Source organism: Hirundo rustica, chromosome 8, assembly GCF_015227805.2.
Source record: "Hirundo rustica isolate bHirRus1 chromosome 8, bHirRus1.pri.v3, whole genome shotgun sequence".
Classification (NCBI taxonomy): domain Eukaryota; kingdom Metazoa; phylum Chordata; class Aves; order Passeriformes; family Hirundinidae; genus Hirundo; species Hirundo rustica.
This window is the reverse complement of record NC_053457.1, coordinates 16,136,775-16,155,630: the sequence shown is the minus strand read 5'-3', so window position 1 is coordinate 16,155,630 and position 18,856 is coordinate 16,136,775. Positions and strand designations below refer to the sequence as shown.

Here is an 18,856-nt window from a genome sequence, read left to right as displayed (position 1 = left end):
CACAGGCACCATGCAGGAGCCAAACACATGGAGGTGCAAGGTGCATTTTCTTGGGTACTCATGTGTTACCAGGCCCCAGTGAGCCCACCCAGGCAGCTCAGCTGTTGCCTTCCCTCTACTCCTTCAGGGACTGTTCCCTTACACAAGGCACACCCAAGAGTCCAAGCTAGGTATATTGCTGCAGGGCTGGGAGACACAACGTGATCAGCAGAGACTTTGCACAAAACCCCACGAGTTAATGCTGTAGCTATATCTGCCCTGTCAGGGTGCAGCTACCAGATGGCAGTCTTAAAGCTTTTCACCTGAGCCAGGGTTAAAAATTCACATGTAAGCCCAGCATCAACTGACATCCCTTCCTACACAGGCTGGCATTTGGAATTTGTCTGACTTAAACTGGGTGGTCTTTTCATCTGAGGTCACAACGACCCTTTGTAAACCAGGGGACTGGGGTGTACTCCTGACCTCCCAGGTCAGTGTGCATGCCACAGCAACTGTACCCTGACACCATGTTATTGTGTGATCTGTACATAAACCAGCATTTCCTCTGCTATGACACCTTGGTTTCTTTAAGCAAAAGTCACAGCCAGCCTACAGCTCAGGAAGAACTGGTGAGCTCTACACAAATCCCAAGTAGGAGCCTCAGGTGCAGGACAGCAGAGAAGCCCATGGCAGACACCCACATGTCAGTATGGATACAGAGCCACAGCAGGGCACTAGTACAAAAGTGCATTGCTACAGGAACAACCAGAGTAGATTTTATTTAATAATTTGTACGAGGAGCACAATAGTAATTCAATAATTCCATTTATTAATTGTCAAATAGTAATCCACTGCAATAAGAAACAAAAAATCAACACAAAAATAAGTTGCAGTTTGTGTGGATATGTGTTGTGTGTGTGTGTGTTTGTGTTTAACTTAAACTGGCAAGAGCAAGAACAGAAAATTAACCTTTAAATGAGTATGTTATATACAATCAATATCAACATGTTACGTTGCTGGATAGATTTATTTGGTGTTATCCAATCTTACCAACAGGCCTAAACATTGTTGCAAATAACTGGGGGGCAAACTCAAAGCAGTACAACAAACCCATAAATAAGATACAGGATTCAAGATATCTCCTGCAGAAAATAAAGTGGTGCTTTGTGTCACATCTGAAACCCTTCCATAATGAATATTTTTGAATATTTTGTGCTAAAACTCTTTATGTGAACATACATGGAATTCTATCACTTAAATAAAAGTGGAAAAAAAATCCCAACCTTTCACAACTGCCTTTTTTTCCCTCCCTTCACTCAATGTGTTTAAATTATTTCTCTATACAAGGTAAGTACATTGTCTGTACAAAGTTAAATATACATATTTACAGTCAAACTTCTGAGACAGTCTTCTCTTCCGCTGACTGAGGCGGAAGACAAGCCTACTTATTTCAAACCCAGGAGCATGGCTAGTTTATCAAAACATCGCAAGTCGTGCTAACAGTTAGTTGTAGTTTACTCTTAATAAATCTGTATAAAAGCATCAGCATAAAAATAGGCATTTTATATTATTAAATACGGCTTATGACAAAATAGCAATCTAACCCTTTGCTATTTGTACGGTAATTGTAGGAAGCAGGGTCTGATAGAACTGGTTTTGTTTATGCTTTTTCTTACTAACAAAAAGTCTATCAAAAGAGTATTCATAGTGGATTTACAGGCAAACATACAGCCAAGCCATGGTTTTTCTTTTTTTTTCCTCAAGGAAATACAAATCTATGTAACTGGTAATAACTGCTGGGAACAGCTTTCCAAATTGTTTAGACTTTTTTGTATGGTTAAGAGGCAACCCAAATGCATGTATTTATTTGACCTACCATCAACACTGTAACCAAACTGAAAAAAAAACCAAACAAACAAAAAAAAAGGCACCCTCAGTGATACATTGCTCAGATTTATCAGAGCCTCTAAGATTTAATACTGGGAAAGAAGTAAAGTCTTCATCCCAAAGCATATACCGGGAAAAAGGTGTGTGATCCTTTAGGGACAGGGCAAGAGGAGCAGAGAAAGTGAACAGCCGTAGGACTCATAAACAGGATTTGCCCTCACAGATGTTCTGTTTATTGGTTCTATTCTTTGTGCAGATAAATGTCAAAGCTAGGCTGATTCCTCTTTAAAAAACAGGACTCAGTTCATTTTGCACACAATACACTCACACACACACACACCCTGCACAAAAGAAAAAACCCTGCAGAGATCAGTAATATGTTATTAAAGAGTTTGGGATTTTTGTGCATTTGCATTATGCTTTGGCTGACCTCTCTGGATTAAACCACCAGTCCCAAACTCCTTTTCCACACAGAGCTCTGCAATTTAATTGTATCAGCTGTCCTCTGCCTCTGCTGGGTATTAAGATGCATGACATGAAAGAAGGGTTTTCTATGGAAACAGAAGGCAGAGAAAAGTGAGTCTTCAGCAAGGCAAAACTGGGTAGGCAAGCCTGGCCTCCTGAACTGTGCCAAGGAACGTGAGCAGCCATGGGGCTGAGTACTGCCCCAGAGCACTACCCTATTTCAACACACAAACAAAACCTATACCATGTGCTTCCCTGAAGCCTTCTCAGAGGTAAGTACTCCGTACAAATTAAGATTATCATCAAAACTCTTACTGGGGAAGGGAGAGGAATACACAAAGGCAGCACTGTAAACTAGAAACTGTCTCTTCATCAGCAAACAAATCACACCCTGACTCCATGGAAGCAGGGCTACACATTCAACTCAAGAGTGTACCACATATCCACATCCTCCTAACACTTCTCATCTCTTGTCTATTACATTCATAAATTGTCTGTTTCTTCACTGTTTAAAAACACCATCTGGAAAAGAATCCCATCCTCGTCATGGTGGGATCACTGTTATTTTACAGGTACAGAAGCTTCACGTAGTTGCCTGGGAAGGTGCCAAATTGCCTTGTCCTCCTGGATGTACCTGTTGGAAAATAAAAAAACAAGGAAGACAGAGTAAGATGGAGACATGCAAGGAAGGCTCCAGGCTTTAAGAAGGCACAGGTGGCAACCTATTCTGCCTGCAGGCATTGATTCCTAATACTAAATAGGAGCCGTAGTCAAAGATACTTTTGGTACAAACCAGATCCCAAGTAGTTCTGCTAGTAATCATTGGTCCTCCCCTTTAACAATTAATAAGGTGCTGGTGAAAGCTCCTGGGCCTATAGGTTAGAAGTCAAACTCCTCCCAGTGTAAATGAGCTAATCTCCCTTAAGAAGAGATGGCAAGCCTAGATTTGAAATGTTGAGATGCAGAACGCTGTCCAGACTTGCACTCCTTGAAGGTAAAGGATTTTGCTAAACATGGATTTAGCTGGATTTTCAGGGACTGCAACTCCTATCCATGTATTGCCTTCACCCCCTACTTGCCACTTTTTGTAACTAGTCATGGCTCCCTCAGCTTTGGAAATGCTACAGAAATCCAGTTTTTCTTGGTTCCCACTGTTGCTCTGCCATCTGTGTAAACAAGAAGGATCAGGACGAGGAGAGGAATGGAGATACTAAGAAAAAAAGAAAATACTAGAGACCTAGTAAGGAAAACAAAGCTCTATCACCTTGCAGACTAATTTTAATGTTCTTAGTGGGAAAGGATGGGAAATTGTGGAAAAATTTAAGTCAATTTTTCTCACCATTTTGACCTCACAAATGAAAGCAACTTCCAGACTCTGCAAAACTGCTCATCCCAAAATGCTCTGCTAACAGACAAGAGTAACACTCACCCACAAACCAGCCATCATCACATTTCTCCATGACATCGACAATGTCACCGTCCCTCAGTTCCAGCTCATCATCATTCTGAGGAGTATAGCTGTAGAGGGCTTGGTAGCTAACTCTAAAAACCAGAAAGATACTACATGTTAGCCACTGGATTTCTTTGACATCCCTTCAGGAGATGTCCCCTTGCTGTAATTCCTATTACATATTGCTGAATGCAATCTGGACCTGTGTTTGCCTTTTGGAAGATGGAAGCCAACTGCATTGAACTCACTGTTGTGAAAAGGTCATGGTAGTAAAAAGTGTTGTACCTACACTGTGTGGGATATGTGAAGAGCTTCTGCTCCCTTTCTGCCATGTAGTTGTCTGCACAGACAGACAACAAGAGTCTTCCTAACGTGTAGCACCAAGACCAAGTTCAATTGCAGACACCCTATTGAATGCAAGCCAAAACCTGGATATACTCATTCCTGGGCCAAATGAGACAGCATTCCCTTGCTCAGGCACATAGGCAGAGCCATAACTGACCAAATGGCAGAGCAAAGGACTTTAGAAAAAGGTACTGCCTACTCTACTGAGCTAAAGTTGCTGCATAAATCATGGTTGAGGAGGTATGGTGGGAATAGAACCCAAGGCTGAATCCTGCCCTGAGATGTCACTTGTACCACAGGCACTCTGTATTCATTAGAAAGGATCCTTATGGAATGGAAACAATCTTTGGGCAAATTTGGGGAGGCTTGCATCCCCTGCCTATGGAGGAGCACGAAAATGGAGCTGATGTGAGATGTTCCCACTCTGCATAAAGCAAAGGCTCCTTTCACAAGCCAACTGCTGTGAGCATCTGTCCCCAGCACACAGTGCAGGCTGCTATTCTCAAAACCATCAGTGTAAGGCCCCACCAAGCTTACTGGCAGCTCCACTGAACAGCTTTGAAAATCTCAGCCTTGGTCTCTCAGCACCAATTCACCTGTGGAACTGGTCAGCAATGCACTGAGTGGCATTGGTGTTGGGACTCTCCTTGTACTGTGGGAAGCTAAGAACATGGTTGAACACATTGTTCCATGCCGTATGATCAGCTATAGCCAGTGGATATTAACTTGTTGCCAGCTTCAAGATAAAAAGACACTGAGACAGTCTGTAATGGAGACCCAGTCCAGGATCATGAGGTCATTGTTTCAGGTGCTATACAGACAGAAAAGGCACAGTCTGAAACTCATTATTATGATATGTGGCTACTTTTGCTCTTTAAAGCAAAGCTGACATTTTCACATAATTCTGATTTATCTTCTGAAACACTGAGAGCTCTCATACCTCCCTATCTTCACCAGCAGTAAGAAGTAGGGGCCCTGGAAGAGATGGGAACCAAAAGAACTTACATGTCGCGTGGTGTTTGACTTCGCTCAGGGCTGGCTCCTTGCTGCTGTGCTTGAGGTTGCTGAGAAATGATGAGAGATGATTTATGGTCATTAGAGGTCACCTTGTGGCGAGAGTCAAGAGGCTGAGAAATAGTACTGCAGTAATGAACAGACTTTTCTGCAATGTTTATGATTTCATTGCAAACAGCTTCCTGTGTGGTAGGCAGCATTGACATCCGAGAGCACCCAAAGGACAGTCAACAGGGGGAAGGGAGGGGAAAATATAGATAAGAAGAGATGGGACATTCCAGTTGCAGCATATAAGTCCAGTAAAAAAAACAAAAACAAAAAAAGAGTTGTAGATCCAGGTAAATATCCAGGGTAGTGGAGTGCAGAAGGGATCCAGGTGTAAGCATGGAAAAACAGGTAAGATACAGAAGAATTTGGCATTTAGTTTGAAGATTTGTAACAAATACATGTACACATTTTTAAAAGCAGCAGCATAAGAGGTTGCAATTAGTTATGCAGTGGCACCATTCCAAACGCTATGAAGTCAGTTCAAGAATGCAAGGTGAGGTTGGGCTGCTCCATTCATGCATTTGGCTTCATTTAATTTATACCCAGGGTCTGGCAGCACAATTAGCCCAACTTCTCATTGGCTGTGACAGTTTTTCTAGTTGTTAAATTCCCTTTCTTCTGTTGCAAACAAGCAATATATGCAAAGAGATAAATATGTACCTACTTTGCAACTGAAAATAGTGCTGGCATTTTATCTCTTACTGAGGTGTTACTGTCAGGGTGAAGAGTGTCTAGGACTACACATCTGAGTTAAACAGGGGCCTTACCACATAGCTCTTTTCAGACTCTGTGAGATCTGGTCCAGCTCTCAATGAATGGTGGGAAGGCTGTGTGATCACCAAGCAAATGATAAGGAAGACATTTTAGCAGATGTTATATTGGTCAGAATTAAAAAATGTAAATGGAGCGCAGACAACAAAAGAGAATGAACAACTCTTCCCCTCCCCATCCCAATAACATACTTTTTGGACAGCAAGATCCTTCATTTACACAAGAGACACTGAGGCTACAGTAACACAACAGCAATGCAGCACACAGAATGCTGCAAGGGAAAGGTGACAGCAAAACAGAAGTTAGGGAATCAGAGTGGAAGGTTATGGACACTGCTACAGCCAGAAATGGTACAATAGTATCATACTGCATTCCCGTAGGGGGAAAAGAATACGGACAGGAACACGTATTTGGGAGCATCAAAACTGAAAGGCCAAAAGCATGCTGGAAGGCATCTGCTGCTTTTTTTAGAAAAGTCCTCAATGACTCTGACACAGAGGAGAACAGCAACTTGCTTTCATTTTTAAAAAAAAATCAACAGCTCAGGTCTTTAGAAGGCACAATGCCATGTAGCACCAACAAAATCACTCCACCCTGTACCAAGCAAGGATCTGGAATGTTCTACTAATAGCCACAACAATGCAGAGCTTCAGGTCAGAGGAGGCCCTGACTGAAAAACCCAGCTCCAAACACCACCACCAGTGAAGCTGCTGGACTCTGCCCTGCCTCACTCCTCAGTCACAACTCTTCACAGGGACCGTGTGTCCCAGGACACATAAATGGAAATCAGTGTTTGCAGCTGGAGGTTTTATGGGGAAGATCACTGAAAAAGCCATACAGGTATCCACAACCTGGTTTTGCACATCCAAACACCCACATAAAGCAAGGTGCATGCTGTGAGCAAATGGAATGTCTGAGCTGGTGTACTGCCTGCAGGGCTGCATGTCAAAGGGGACTGAGATACAGAGCACGGCCGTACTCTGCGATCGTGCAACACAATTTTCCAACTAAATTTCACAGGCCTCAGTTTTAAGCTTACTGTGCTCCTCTTTATTCACCTCAGCAGTGCCCTCCAGTAAAAAGCTTGCTTCTTCATGGCACACTGAGACAGAGCAGAAGCAGAGAGTAGAGAGGTCCGTGACATCTTCAGCACAAACACACTCAAAGACTTTGTAGTGGAGAAGTGCAGAGCAATGAGCTCATTCCTTTCAAAACTCCACTGAACCACATCTTGGACCTCTGGAGCTGTGCCCATCACTGTATGAAAGCAAACCATCTCTTTTCTCGAGGAATGTGACCCCCTCTAGGCCAACCCAGCCCCACAGCAGCTCCTTTGTAGTCAGCCCTACTGTCCAGTGCTGGAATCTGGGATCACTGCCCTATGAAACAATGCTCCGTTACCATGTATATTGCTAGAGAAAGAAATTTAAATGTAAGTTCAATGTACTAATTGCAGTGGAATTTGCAATCAAAGCATTTACTATGGAAACGGCCTGAAATCCTCACAGGATTTCTGGAAGTCCCTCCTGCCTATCATCAGCCCTGAAAGGCAAATGAAAAAAAAGACAAATTTAAAGTAAATATTGTGCAGACCAACTGGATATAGTGCATCAAATCTGATGAGACCAGAGGTAACTCAGGTGGTTAAGTAGCTGGAAAAACCAATTCCCAGACTGAGGCAGATGTAATATTGTTTTGGGTGGTATATTTTTTTTTTTTTTTTTTTTTTTTGGGTTGGTGGTTTTTTTTTTTTTTTTTTTTAATTCAAGAACATGCTTCTCTGTTCCATACCAATAAATTGACTGCTAAAGTTGCTCCATGAGCTCCTAAGACTACATGGTCCATTTCCCATTGACTACTTGTGACCTCCCTGTGCAGCTTTTCCTCCTAAAAGCATTAATATCTAAGAATTAAATTAGTTATTTGAAAGCTAAAGAATCAACACTGCCTCTGAATGTTCCACAGTGCAGGTTTATATGTGTATTAGCAGGAGGTGCAGCATCAGAACCCTGGTCACGTTCCTTTTGCTGGCAGGATCCTCCTTGGGACTTCCATGAGGCAGCTGGGCAGGGGCAAAGGCCAAGCAGTTCCCTGCCCTCCTAGAGCAGCTTCCAGCTCCTGACAAGACACGTGGCTGAGGGGATCCCCTCTGGTCTCTGCTCTAGAGATCCATGCAGCTCCTGCCAAAGCACTGACTCCCAGGGCTACAGCAGAGCCCTGCAGTGAAGCTGGGAAACACCCCACAGTCAGCAACTATGCAGTATTAGCTAAACAGGATGGAAAACTGACCAGGTCAGATCCCATAATTCTGGACTGTAAGTGTACCACCCCACGAATGTAAAAAAGTGACCCTGATAACATGATCTATGTGGCTTCTTAATTTTTTTTTTTTTTTTTAATCAACAACCAAACCAAACATTAGTCTTTCAGGGATGGATTAAAAAAAAAAAAAAAAAAAAAAAAAAAAAAAAAAAAAAAAAAAAGGTTATAGGTCCAAATGCTCTCCAAACATGGGTTGAGACAGTCCGTGTACTACCTACAGTGGTGGTTCCCTTGTGCCAGAGGTGGCTGAGGAATCAGGTAGTGTTTGGCACAGCTCCAAAGTATAAAAGACTTCTCCCCAAACACTGAGCCAGCCCTGTAACTGCTGAGGGTAAGCTGAAGGCCCCACAAGTGACCAAGTATTCACAACCTGTGAGGACATCTCAACCTCTACCCACTCAGCCACACTATGTGCTTTGTTAAGACTAAGTGAATAAACTCAAGCAAGTGATTAAGTCTGTGTGTCTCCGTGTCTACAGACTGTATACAAATATGCAGTACAGTCAGTCCTAAAGCACAGCTGGCCAGTGTTTCCACCTCACATGGGGTTTGGGGATGTATCTAAAGTGCGCCACAAGTTTGTAAAATTACCAGAAAAAGGTTCTACATTAAGAGCCTAGGAAAAGCCCTAAGGCAGGTTTTAAATGTTAGGAAGAAAGATGCTGGGACTGCTCAACAGTGCTCCCCCTGCTCCTAGGGAAGTTCAGTGTCCTCAGTGCATCTACCCATTGCAGCTCTTGTTTATGTGCCTTCCATCCACTTCAGGTGGGAGTTAAGGAGCTACATAAGCAAAGACAAAGCTAAACAGAACAGACTAATAGACACACAAGACAGACAGACAAACTGGTGCTCCCTCAGAGGAGGGCACTCATCAGCAGTGATGCTGCCACACATGAATGAAGAACCAAGAGCAGGGAGGCCTCCCCAGCCCAGGAGAAACAAAAGCGAAAACCCTGCACACCAAGCCCAGCTCTGGCAAGAGCGAATGGAAATCTGGCTGAAGAGCTCTCACAAAAGACACTGAAAAGGCTGCAGAGTGGAGCAGCCTGACCTGAAGGCTGTCATAATCAGTGGAAAGACTCCCCAGAGCCTGGATCAGAAGCTGAAGGCTGTGTCTACACCAGAAAAAGTCATTTCCCTTGGAAAACAGGTACCAATGCCTGCTGCAGGCTGGGCAGCTCTGCCTTGGACAGCAAGACCTCAGCAGAAACATTGCCATGCTGAATCTATGGAGCAACAGAAAACCACTGGAGGAGGAAAAAGTTTACCTTGAACACGGTGCAAAGCAAGGAACATGCTAAGGATAGTTGGTCTGTGCTGGAGAACGTGGGATCTGAACATCCACCTCATACACTCCCGTCTCCACCAGCCAAAAGCAGGTGAAATTACCACTCTGCAAGGGCGGCTCTGTGCAAAGGAGCAGGTGGGTCCCACCAACATCCCTCGTGGTGCTGACACAGGGACCCTTGTCCAGCCAATCCTGCCCTCTACACCCCACAGCTGCAGTCCAGCCCCAGGGCCAAAGCCACTGCACTGCTCACTCTTGTTGGCATCACTGCTGTCACACTGTGCTAATAGGATCTCAGAGTAGAACAAGAATTAGAACGGAAAATTCCTGCAGGTTCCCTGAAATAAATTAATTTGATAGATTATGTTACTCCTAGATGGCATATTTTACTGGAATATTGAAACAAGTTATCTGTATAGGCATACTTGCAATACCTTCATGTGCTGTGAGGTAATTATTTTTTCTTTTTAGTTGGACTGTGAAAGCAAACAAAAGGGAACTTCAGAACAGTTTAAAGAGCCAATGCAGTTTATATTTTTACTTCATGGAACAGGTAAGAACACAGTCCTTACACCAGTCCTGTACCAAAGGGTCTTAAACCTGCAAATAAACCTGGGTCAGAATTTCATAACTGGAGACGTTTCCATAATAAGAAAGAAAACTAAAATTCAAAATCATACCTCAAACCTGAGGGATGGACACTAATGGAAGGAAACCCCAAATGTAATGTCTCACTTCCATGTCTGCTAAGTGCTTTTCTCATTTGATTAAATTCAGTTGAGAGGTACAGGTTTTTGAAAAGCCTTCAGGGTATTACCTGAAGTTCTGCTGAAACCATCAGCCTCTGTATGGATCGCACAGATAACGAGAAGCCATTTGCACACATAAATACCACTCCTGCTTCCTAAACAACTGTAGATCCAGAGCTGAAAATGAGGTCAAGACTGCTGCTAATGTCACACACAATTTTAACTTGACGCTGACAATGCTCTGATTGTCAAGGCATATACAATATAAATATTGACTTGACTTTGACTCCAAAGAAAGGCCATGGGGTCTTATTACAACCAGGTGGAACACCCGAAATAGAACAGTGTGCTAATCATCACTGGAGAGAAATGTGGCTCTTTTGGATCACATATATCCAGGGCAAGCATCAGCAGGACCAAGCAGAACAGAGCTCAGGAGAAAGGCCAACACAGGAAACTTCCATGGATTTTGAACATGAAGCAGAATATGTATTCTGTTGTACTCAGATATTGAAAGTGAAATGGAAGCAAGAGGTGGTTGTTCAGTAAAAGGTTGTGCAAGCTTCAAGTGGAAGAAAATGAATAAAGGTAAGGAAAATTTCAGAGTTTAAGCTGTCTCTCTCTCTTAATCTGATCAAGAGAGTAAGTAACATTGGTGACTACTTCCCACATTCATTCTGCATGAGCAACTTGTCTGGTTCACCGATCAAGCTGAAGATTGCTTCCCCAATACCCAACATTACAAACTCAGTCCAGTTTTTGCTAATTGTGAACTTTCTGTTTCAAATGTTGCCATCTTGTGGAAGTTGCCTTGAAGGACTGATGAGGCACCAGCAGATGTATGCATTGTTGTTTCCCACACACTGGGCAGCTCAGACACAGTGCTGAGTCTGAGCCATGCTGCACAGACCCTACTGCAGCCCCCTTTAAAAACGTTTGTAGCTCTCAGCGACGGAGCTTAGAACCTCTGAATCCTACCTGAGAAGACCAGAGCAGACTTCTGGCGTTGTGGATACCAAGTTGTGTATGCCTTATCCCCACCTCTGAGATGCTCAAACCTTGAATCCTGATCTCAGGTTGTTAAACAATACCTGAACCAAATTTTCTTGTGCTACACCATTCCTACTAAGAAGGCCACCAACACTGCCTTATAATTCAATCAAGCTGTAGGAGCTCAAGGTCAGAACTAAGTGAGCCCTGAGTTAATATTTCGGAGGAACTGATAAACAGGTCCTCAGCTGGTACAAACATGCAGAAACCTAGACTTGATCTATGTAGATTTGCAGCAGCTGAAGATTTTTCCCATACTTGCCCTTCTGAACAGCCTGGATTTTTTTTTTTTTTTTAAATAAAAATTCTAAATTAGAGGAAAATTTTCTCACCTGTCTAATCAATGAGTGGCTAAATAAACATGTTACAAAACAATGGCATAGCATGGAAACAACTCTAAGTAATGGAAGAGGAATCAGCAAAGGATTACCTGTGGCTTATTGACTCTGCGTGTAAGTCTGGGAGGTGGCTGTGTTGTGACAGTAGAGGAAGAGAGGGTAGAGGAAGAGAGAGGAGCAGATGGAGAGAATACTTTTGAGTCTGCTGTCTTTTGAAGAAAAGAAAAATTGGTCAGCTTGGCACATACACTTATCACAGCCACTGCTAGTGATAAGAGCATCTACTGTCCAGTAAATTTGAACCACACACAGCAACAGTAACTCCATGCAAGGACAAGTGCAGTTTCCAGTTGGTTTGTCTGAGCTGACCACCTCACTCTGTTTTAAACATGCAGGTTAAGTCTATAAACTGCTACTGAAATATATCTGGATAGTAAACAGTACAGTCTTGACACAGCTCCCAGTAGACTTCTGGTTATGATTCAGACAGAAATCAAATTATTTGTCATAAATTTTCCCAGTGTGAAACATGTCATCTTGGAAACCCTGGTTTCTCATTATTTAAATTTGGCCAGATGGGGTACGTCGTGGAGGCTACTGCAGTGCATCCAAGACAGTATTTGAAATTCTATGATTTCAAATTCTCCAAACTTACACTCATTGGGGTACTGTAATGTAATTGGGCTGTACCCCACAATGGGCCCCAAGGCAACAGAGAGCTGCAAAGTGAAGCATATATCCCATGCAAAGACTGAGGGATGAAGATACGTTGTAGAAGCTACTGGAGAATTCCCTCTGTGTTTCCTCTAATTGTAACATACAGCTACATATAACTAAAGCCTCTTGGGGGAAAGGATCACTAGGTCTGATTCTCCTTTGTGGCTAGAGCCTTTCATATCATTTTAGAAATGCAAAGGTAGTAATTTCCTCTCAATACATAGATAACCATCAAGACTCCCCTTAGTCATGCATGTCCCAGACTAAAGTTCACTAAACCATAGGCTCCAGGATCAACACGGGACCCCCTTTTGTGATTCTAGGAGCCAGGCTTATGTTTAAAATGCTTTTCAGTCCTTGGCTTAGGAACAACAAACAAATTCTATAACCAAAAATGATTCACTGCCCACTGTAAAATCTCTGATTAGCAAGAAATTGCCTGTATTCTACATAGTGGGCTTGTGTGATGCTTTCATCTGACACATCTGGTAATAGCCACTGTCTGGGATAATCACCTCATTAGATGTGCCTGATTGTGTCAGTCCTGTGTTATTTATTCTAAAATAATTTTCTCTACACTGCTCTTGAGCCCTCTTCCAAAACTTTTTGATCTGCTATCAAGTGAATGCCACTGGTGACCCCTGAAAAAATGTCTTAGGATCATCAAAATGACATGTGGCAATCACTGGCTCTGCTTTGCCAGCAGAGCAGCACAAAGCTCGACCCAGCAGTTAAACAAAAATCAGCAATCCAGAGCAGCACACACACATGCAGAAGTACCTTCTTTTCCCCGCTTTGAAACTTTCCCGTATCACCTCTCCTCATGTCTCTTTTCTCTGTTTTACCTCCCTGAACAATAGCCATTAGCTCCTGACACAACTGGTTGTCCTCAGAGGAACCCACGGGTCTCCTTTCTGGGCTCACACGCATGTCTAGTTGGGATGGTTTCAGGCAGCGCTCAACAGAGATCTTGGGGACAGCGTGAGCACTCTGCTCAGGGTGGCTGCTGCCCTCTCCTGTCTTTTGGAGCCAGGCTTGGCTGGCAGCGGTGTCACGCTGCTCTGCGAGGATGCTTTCGGGGCTCTCCACTGCCCAGGGAGAGGAGTTAGAGTAAGTCACGCTGGGAGAAGGGGAGTCAAACTTTTCTTCGTTTTGTGGACTGGCCTGGTAGAAACTGCGGGCAGAGGACTGAGGTCTGGATGAGGAAGAGGGCAATGGGGATTTAATGGACCTGGGAGTCGAGGAGCCGGAAAGATGAGAATGGTGGAGGCTGACTGTGGGGGAAGGACTGGCTGCAGCAGAAGGCGAGAGATAGTCAGTGTGAGAGAGGGAGGCTTCAGGCAGAGGAGGCAATGGAGGAGTTATGGCAGGAGTGGTGCTGGGAGACACGGTCAGAGCAATCCACTCGGATGTGACCGCCTGCACCTCTGGAGACAAAGCGCGGCGCGCAAAAGGCAAAGGCGGAGGAGTTGGAGTATGGAGCAGCTCAGAGCTGGGAGACTTGAAGGAGACAAAAGCAGGAGAGAAAAAGAAAGACGTGAACAAAAAAATAATAAAGGAAATACAAAACCAAGCAAAAGTAAAAAGAGAGAGAGAGCAAGTGTGGAGAGAAGCAGATCTGTGACCACATGCACAAGTTTTCTACGGATGGTGTGCTGTGTTCCCACACATGCCATCCACAGCTACTCCAACCACAGCGTCCAGCCTGTATTTGTGCTGCTAACACCCTTCTCCAGCCTTTGACAGGATCCCAGAATACAAAACACCTTGTGGCCTCTGACTTCATACCGTAAGCCCTGAGTCCCTCAGGGAGCAGCTGAAGCCACCATCATGATGGCAGAATGCAGCATTTGACTGGCGTGGCAGCAATAGCTGGGGCCCCAGCAACTCACAATGTGGATCCAGCCAGAATTCACTGCTGCAATGAACTTTGACTTTATCCAACTCCAGCATAAGCAATGCCTGCTCCTCAGGAAACATGCATTGCAGAAGCTGCACAGGAGAAAGGGATCAAAAAAGCCAGCTGTGGCTATTCGCTCTTCAAGTCACTGAAACAGGTCCTGTGTTTATAAGGGCAGAACACACCACCAAGTCCTGCCCATAGCTTCTACCACCAGCAGCAGTGGTGAGAACAGCTACATTAGCACTGGTCAGACTGTTTCTCAGTCCTCAGCCAAGTCAGGCAAAAAACCAGAGGAGTACTGACTTCGTAGGGGAGGGATCAGAAGAACAGCAAAGGAAACTAAAACAAGGTGGATATGATCCCTTCCATCAAAGGGAGAAGCTTGCAGGGAGCTCGTGGAAAATAGGCCACAGCTATGGAGAGGCTGCCGAGCTCACAGAAAAGCTCAGCTGACATCCACTTTGACTGAGAATCCCAAACAAGCAATAAGATTTTCCTCTTTATAAAGTGGCTAAGACTAGAAACACTCCTTTTAGGAAAGGTCCAAAGAAACAACAGGCATGAGTCATGGCATTTTTTTCCTATTCTTTCTGTACCATATATCCCTTCCTCCCAATCCCAATTCTCCACTTATGTTTCTTGCAGTCTTGACCTTGTTTTTGTTCCCATGGTTGAGAGGGAGATGCATCAGAACCTTGTGGCCATGACCCAGATGTATGCTGACCTTCCTTTGTCATGAGTATTTGCAGGATGGGAGCAAAACTAAGGGATTTAGAGACTCACTATCTCCTTGATAAGTTTGCCATGGCAAACATTCTGGGATCCCCATATAATTACCTGCTGCTATTTTGATCTCTGCTTTGAACTGGTTTATAGTGAATCTAATATTCATGGAAGATCCCAGACTGACCTGCTCTCAAAACCTGAGTTCATTTAGCAGCAGTTTCAAATAATACAGGCTGTTCTTCTGACCCTGTCTCCAAAAACCTTGGTCATCAGTTAGATTCTAAAGGGGCAGGTATATAGCTTAATTCAAGCTGACTGGGATCAACATAATGACTCTTACAAACCATAGCACTTCTTAAAACATTACAGACTATGAAACTTCTAACAGTCATAATATAAAATTCCCCTCATCACAGTAAAGGTGCGTGAAGTGTAAACACATAATCAGGAGAAGCTAGATCACTAATTCATTCCATCTCTGGCAGTGAAATTTAATCACATGGCTGTGAACTGCAGCCCTTTCAGAATCCTGGCCTGGATTCAAGCTACATATCAGAGATAAAAAGCTGAGTCTCCAAATCCCCAAATGATCCATTCATTAACCTTTCCGGTAAATGAAACATCACTTTTTCCTGCAGTTGAAGCTTACTGCAAGGGAGCACGTGACTTTACGGCACAAAATTCTAACCTTAAAACCAGCTTTTTTTCAGCTATTGCTTCTAGCACAAGAATGGCAATATCCCACCATTTTGCAAGGTGTTAACCTGGCTGTATCTATTCCCAGTACCTGTGGTGATGCTGTCACGCTGCGGCTGGGGGAGAGGGACACTGGTGGGTCAGGATAGTCAATGGCGTTCTTGACCACCGGCCGTTTGAGCACTTCCACATAAGTGACGGGGAAGATGCCCTGGCGACTGGTGCCAGAGATTCTTCCTTCATACCAGTTCTCATCCACCCGTCGAATCAACGTGATCCTCTCACCCTGTGGGAAGGAACAGCAATGTAGTTCTGATTTTAACATGTTTCATCATTCCAAAGCAGATTACACTTTTACTCTTGGTGCAGCCGACCTAAAATAATTGGTGGTTCTCAGCCTATTTCCAATAATCCTAACCCTAAACTCTGGGTGGGAATTATATTTTTCAGTTCAGAGAAAAAAAACTGCAGATCTTCAGGTGCTGACTTGGTCTGTCTGCAGACTCAGTTATGCTCACATTTTAAAACCCTACTTGCTAAAGCCAGTTAAAAATGGAAACCAGCAGTTTCAGGCTGACCATGAGACTCTCAGGCATATGAGGCGTACAGAAAGTATGCATAGGTCTGCAGTTTAACCTAGGTCTCTCTATGGTCTTTCCAGTTTTGCTGACAAAGTGACTTCCAGATCCTTAATATACACTACAAGCCTCCCCTTCATATATAATTAAAGAGAAGACAGAGAAGATCTAATCTGAGCATCGAAACAGAAAGCTGGTCGAGATGGAGAAATACTGCTACTTCATCTAAATATGGCTGACTTTGCTCTGAACAGCCATTACACAACCCCTTCCCACACCTCCACTCTGCTGTCAGGTCTAGCCAGTCACTTCAATACCACAGAACCTGGCCTGCAGAAACCTCAATGATTTGGCCTGTAATATGGGGAAGATGAGTCCAGTTTCCTTCTTTTCTAAATCACCATTATCATGAAACTGTGTGCCTCCACAGAATCTAATCAACCTGGAAAGACCTGTCACTAAGTGTCTAATCTGCCCGCAGAGCCAGGTTTCCAGCACTTGTGTTCAAGTATCTTCTCAGTTTGACCTAAGGAAACATTTGGCACTTCTTGATTTAGCCTACCTGCAGAAAAACTGCAATGCACTACATAATGACTGAGGATTAAAAACATGGGTGATGAGGAGGAATCCTTCCTGAATACAGAGTTCGTTTTACTGGAGCTTTCATTTATAAATTGCAAGTTACTAGTGCTAAAAAACATCATCATATCTGGATTCAATTCATCAACACAACGGAAGCCCTACCTTTCTGAAGGACATTTCCACTTGGGTATCCCCATTGAAGTTGAATTTAGCAATAGCATCTCCATATTCCAATACTTGCAATGGTAACGGCTTTTTGGGTTGAGCCTTCTCAGCTGGTGGAAGGAGCTAGAAAGAACAAACAGAATCAGCTAAGTCTCAGACATGAAGCCCATAAACTGGTCTCTGGCAGAAAGGGAGTGGACAAAGAGAACACCTGCAAGGAAAGCAGCTACCTCTATGTAGGATCGTGGGAAGATGCCAACTCTGCCATGGTGTTCACCTTCGAACCAGTTCTGGTCAATCTGCTTGTAAATGTAAACAATATCTCCTTTTTGCAGAGGAAGTTCCCTGTTAACAACACAAGCACTCCATCAGAACTTCACTGGAAGAGAACAGACGTGGTTTTTTTTCTGTCCAGCAATCCCTAGGCACCAAGGTGTGCATCAGTGTGTTGATACACATCATGCTCCACCCAGTGCACAAGCTAAATGTTGAGGATTACTCTGTTCGTATTGTGATGCACAAGACCTCTCTTGTTCTTTGGGCATTCTGTCAAAAAAGTTGGCCTGTGAGCGCCCTAAAACCACATACTCTCCACAAGCAATGGGGTCAAGCTCAAGCCAAATATGACACTGGCTACTTTCCATGTTGGATATGACGAGCAGCCTTCAATTCCTGTTTTCAAACAGTCATGTCACAATCGCTTTCCAAAGAGACACATGATTTTAATCTGAGCTAGTTTGCTGATTAGATTAACATACTCACATGGTGAAGTTGATCCTGCAGTGATTACACTGATGGTCACCCTGCGGTTGTGCAATCACTGACCTCAAGTGGGCTAAAAATTGGAATTTCAATCCACAGGCTTCAGTGCTAAAATCGTGAATGTCTGCAGCTTGAAGAACTGTGGCCAGCTTGTACTAGGTTCATAAACTTACTACTTGAGTCCCCCAAGAAAAATAAACAACACAGCCTTTTCTAAGATGATTTTTACAAGTCTGCTTTACTTTTGTCTGGCACCCTGGTACGTTCTACTCAAGGGACACAACAGCTACACCTAATCTGATGCAGTTGTATTATAAGTGCTGGGGAGATGCTATTTAAATTATTACAAATCATCACCTATAGAACATATAAAAATATTCTCAGGACATTAGCTCATGAGACAAAAACCAGCAGGTCCTTTACTGAATTCTGTTCTTCTTTTTCCCCTCCCTAGCAATGTTAAAATGAGGACTTCTCCAGGCTCATGCTGAGAGAGAGGCTTTCCAGGCCTTTTCTTCATAGCAGTCTTCCCTAAAAAGAACAAGTAGTGCCATGGGATTCACCCAAAGGACCACAACAAGGCCTGGAGCTATAACAGTGACATCTGAGACGTCCGCTGATGTATCCATAGATGCCAGGAGAGCAGTGACCACTCTGCACACTTCTATGCCCTGAATCAGGAAAATGCCGAGTTGGGGGCTCACATGCTTAAAGCTGGGCATCTGTTTAACTTCTGCCCATGGGCTATCCTTTGCACAGAGGAAAGGATGTTCCTCTCTTGTGGCTCCACCCACCCAAAGGGCAGAGCACTCACTTGTTGCAGTAAAGAATGCAGGCTTGTCCTAAAAATCATGTGTGCACTGAGAAAGAAGACATTTTTGTAAAGGTCCTTTAGATACTATGACCTTCAAGGTTCATATTACTCTTCCCTGCCTTGCTATGGATAACTTTGCTTTGAGAATTGGAAAGACACCCTAAAACATTAATCCAATTACATGACACTTCAAAAATGCTGCATTCT

The 18,856-nt window shown here is 43.6% G+C and overlaps 1 protein-coding gene across 50 annotated transcripts in view; it reads right to left on the bottom strand.

Moving 5' to 3' along the window:
- Positions 1-787: 787 nt before the first annotated feature.
- The window catches only part of SORBS1 (sorbin and SH3 domain containing 1), a 206,351-nt gene continuing 188,282 nt past the window's right edge, over positions 788-18,856 (bottom strand). For 31 of the 50 annotated variants that reach the window (XM_058421598.1, XM_058421595.1, XM_040071315.1 and 28 more), the window contains 9 exons: positions 17,304-17,418; positions 17,071-17,196; positions 15,840-16,034; positions 13,204-13,923; positions 11,799-11,915; positions 5,956-6,015; positions 5,132-5,322; positions 3,761-3,873; positions 788-2,965 (listed from right to left, as the gene is read on the bottom strand). In XM_058421598.1, coding sequence (XP_058277581.1) covers positions 2,898-2,965; positions 3,761-3,873; positions 5,132-5,322; positions 5,956-6,015; positions 11,799-11,915; positions 13,204-13,923; positions 15,840-16,034; positions 17,071-17,196; positions 17,304-17,418 — 1,705 coding nt within the window. In that variant the 3' untranslated portion in view covers positions 788-2,897. The remainder of the gene's footprint in view (positions 2,966-3,760; positions 3,874-5,131; positions 5,323-5,955; positions 6,016-11,798; positions 11,916-13,203; positions 13,924-15,839; positions 16,035-17,070; positions 17,197-17,303; positions 17,419-18,856) is intronic. The other 19 variants (XM_040071343.2, XM_058421599.1, XM_040071344.2 and 16 more) reach the window with 6 other exon arrangements.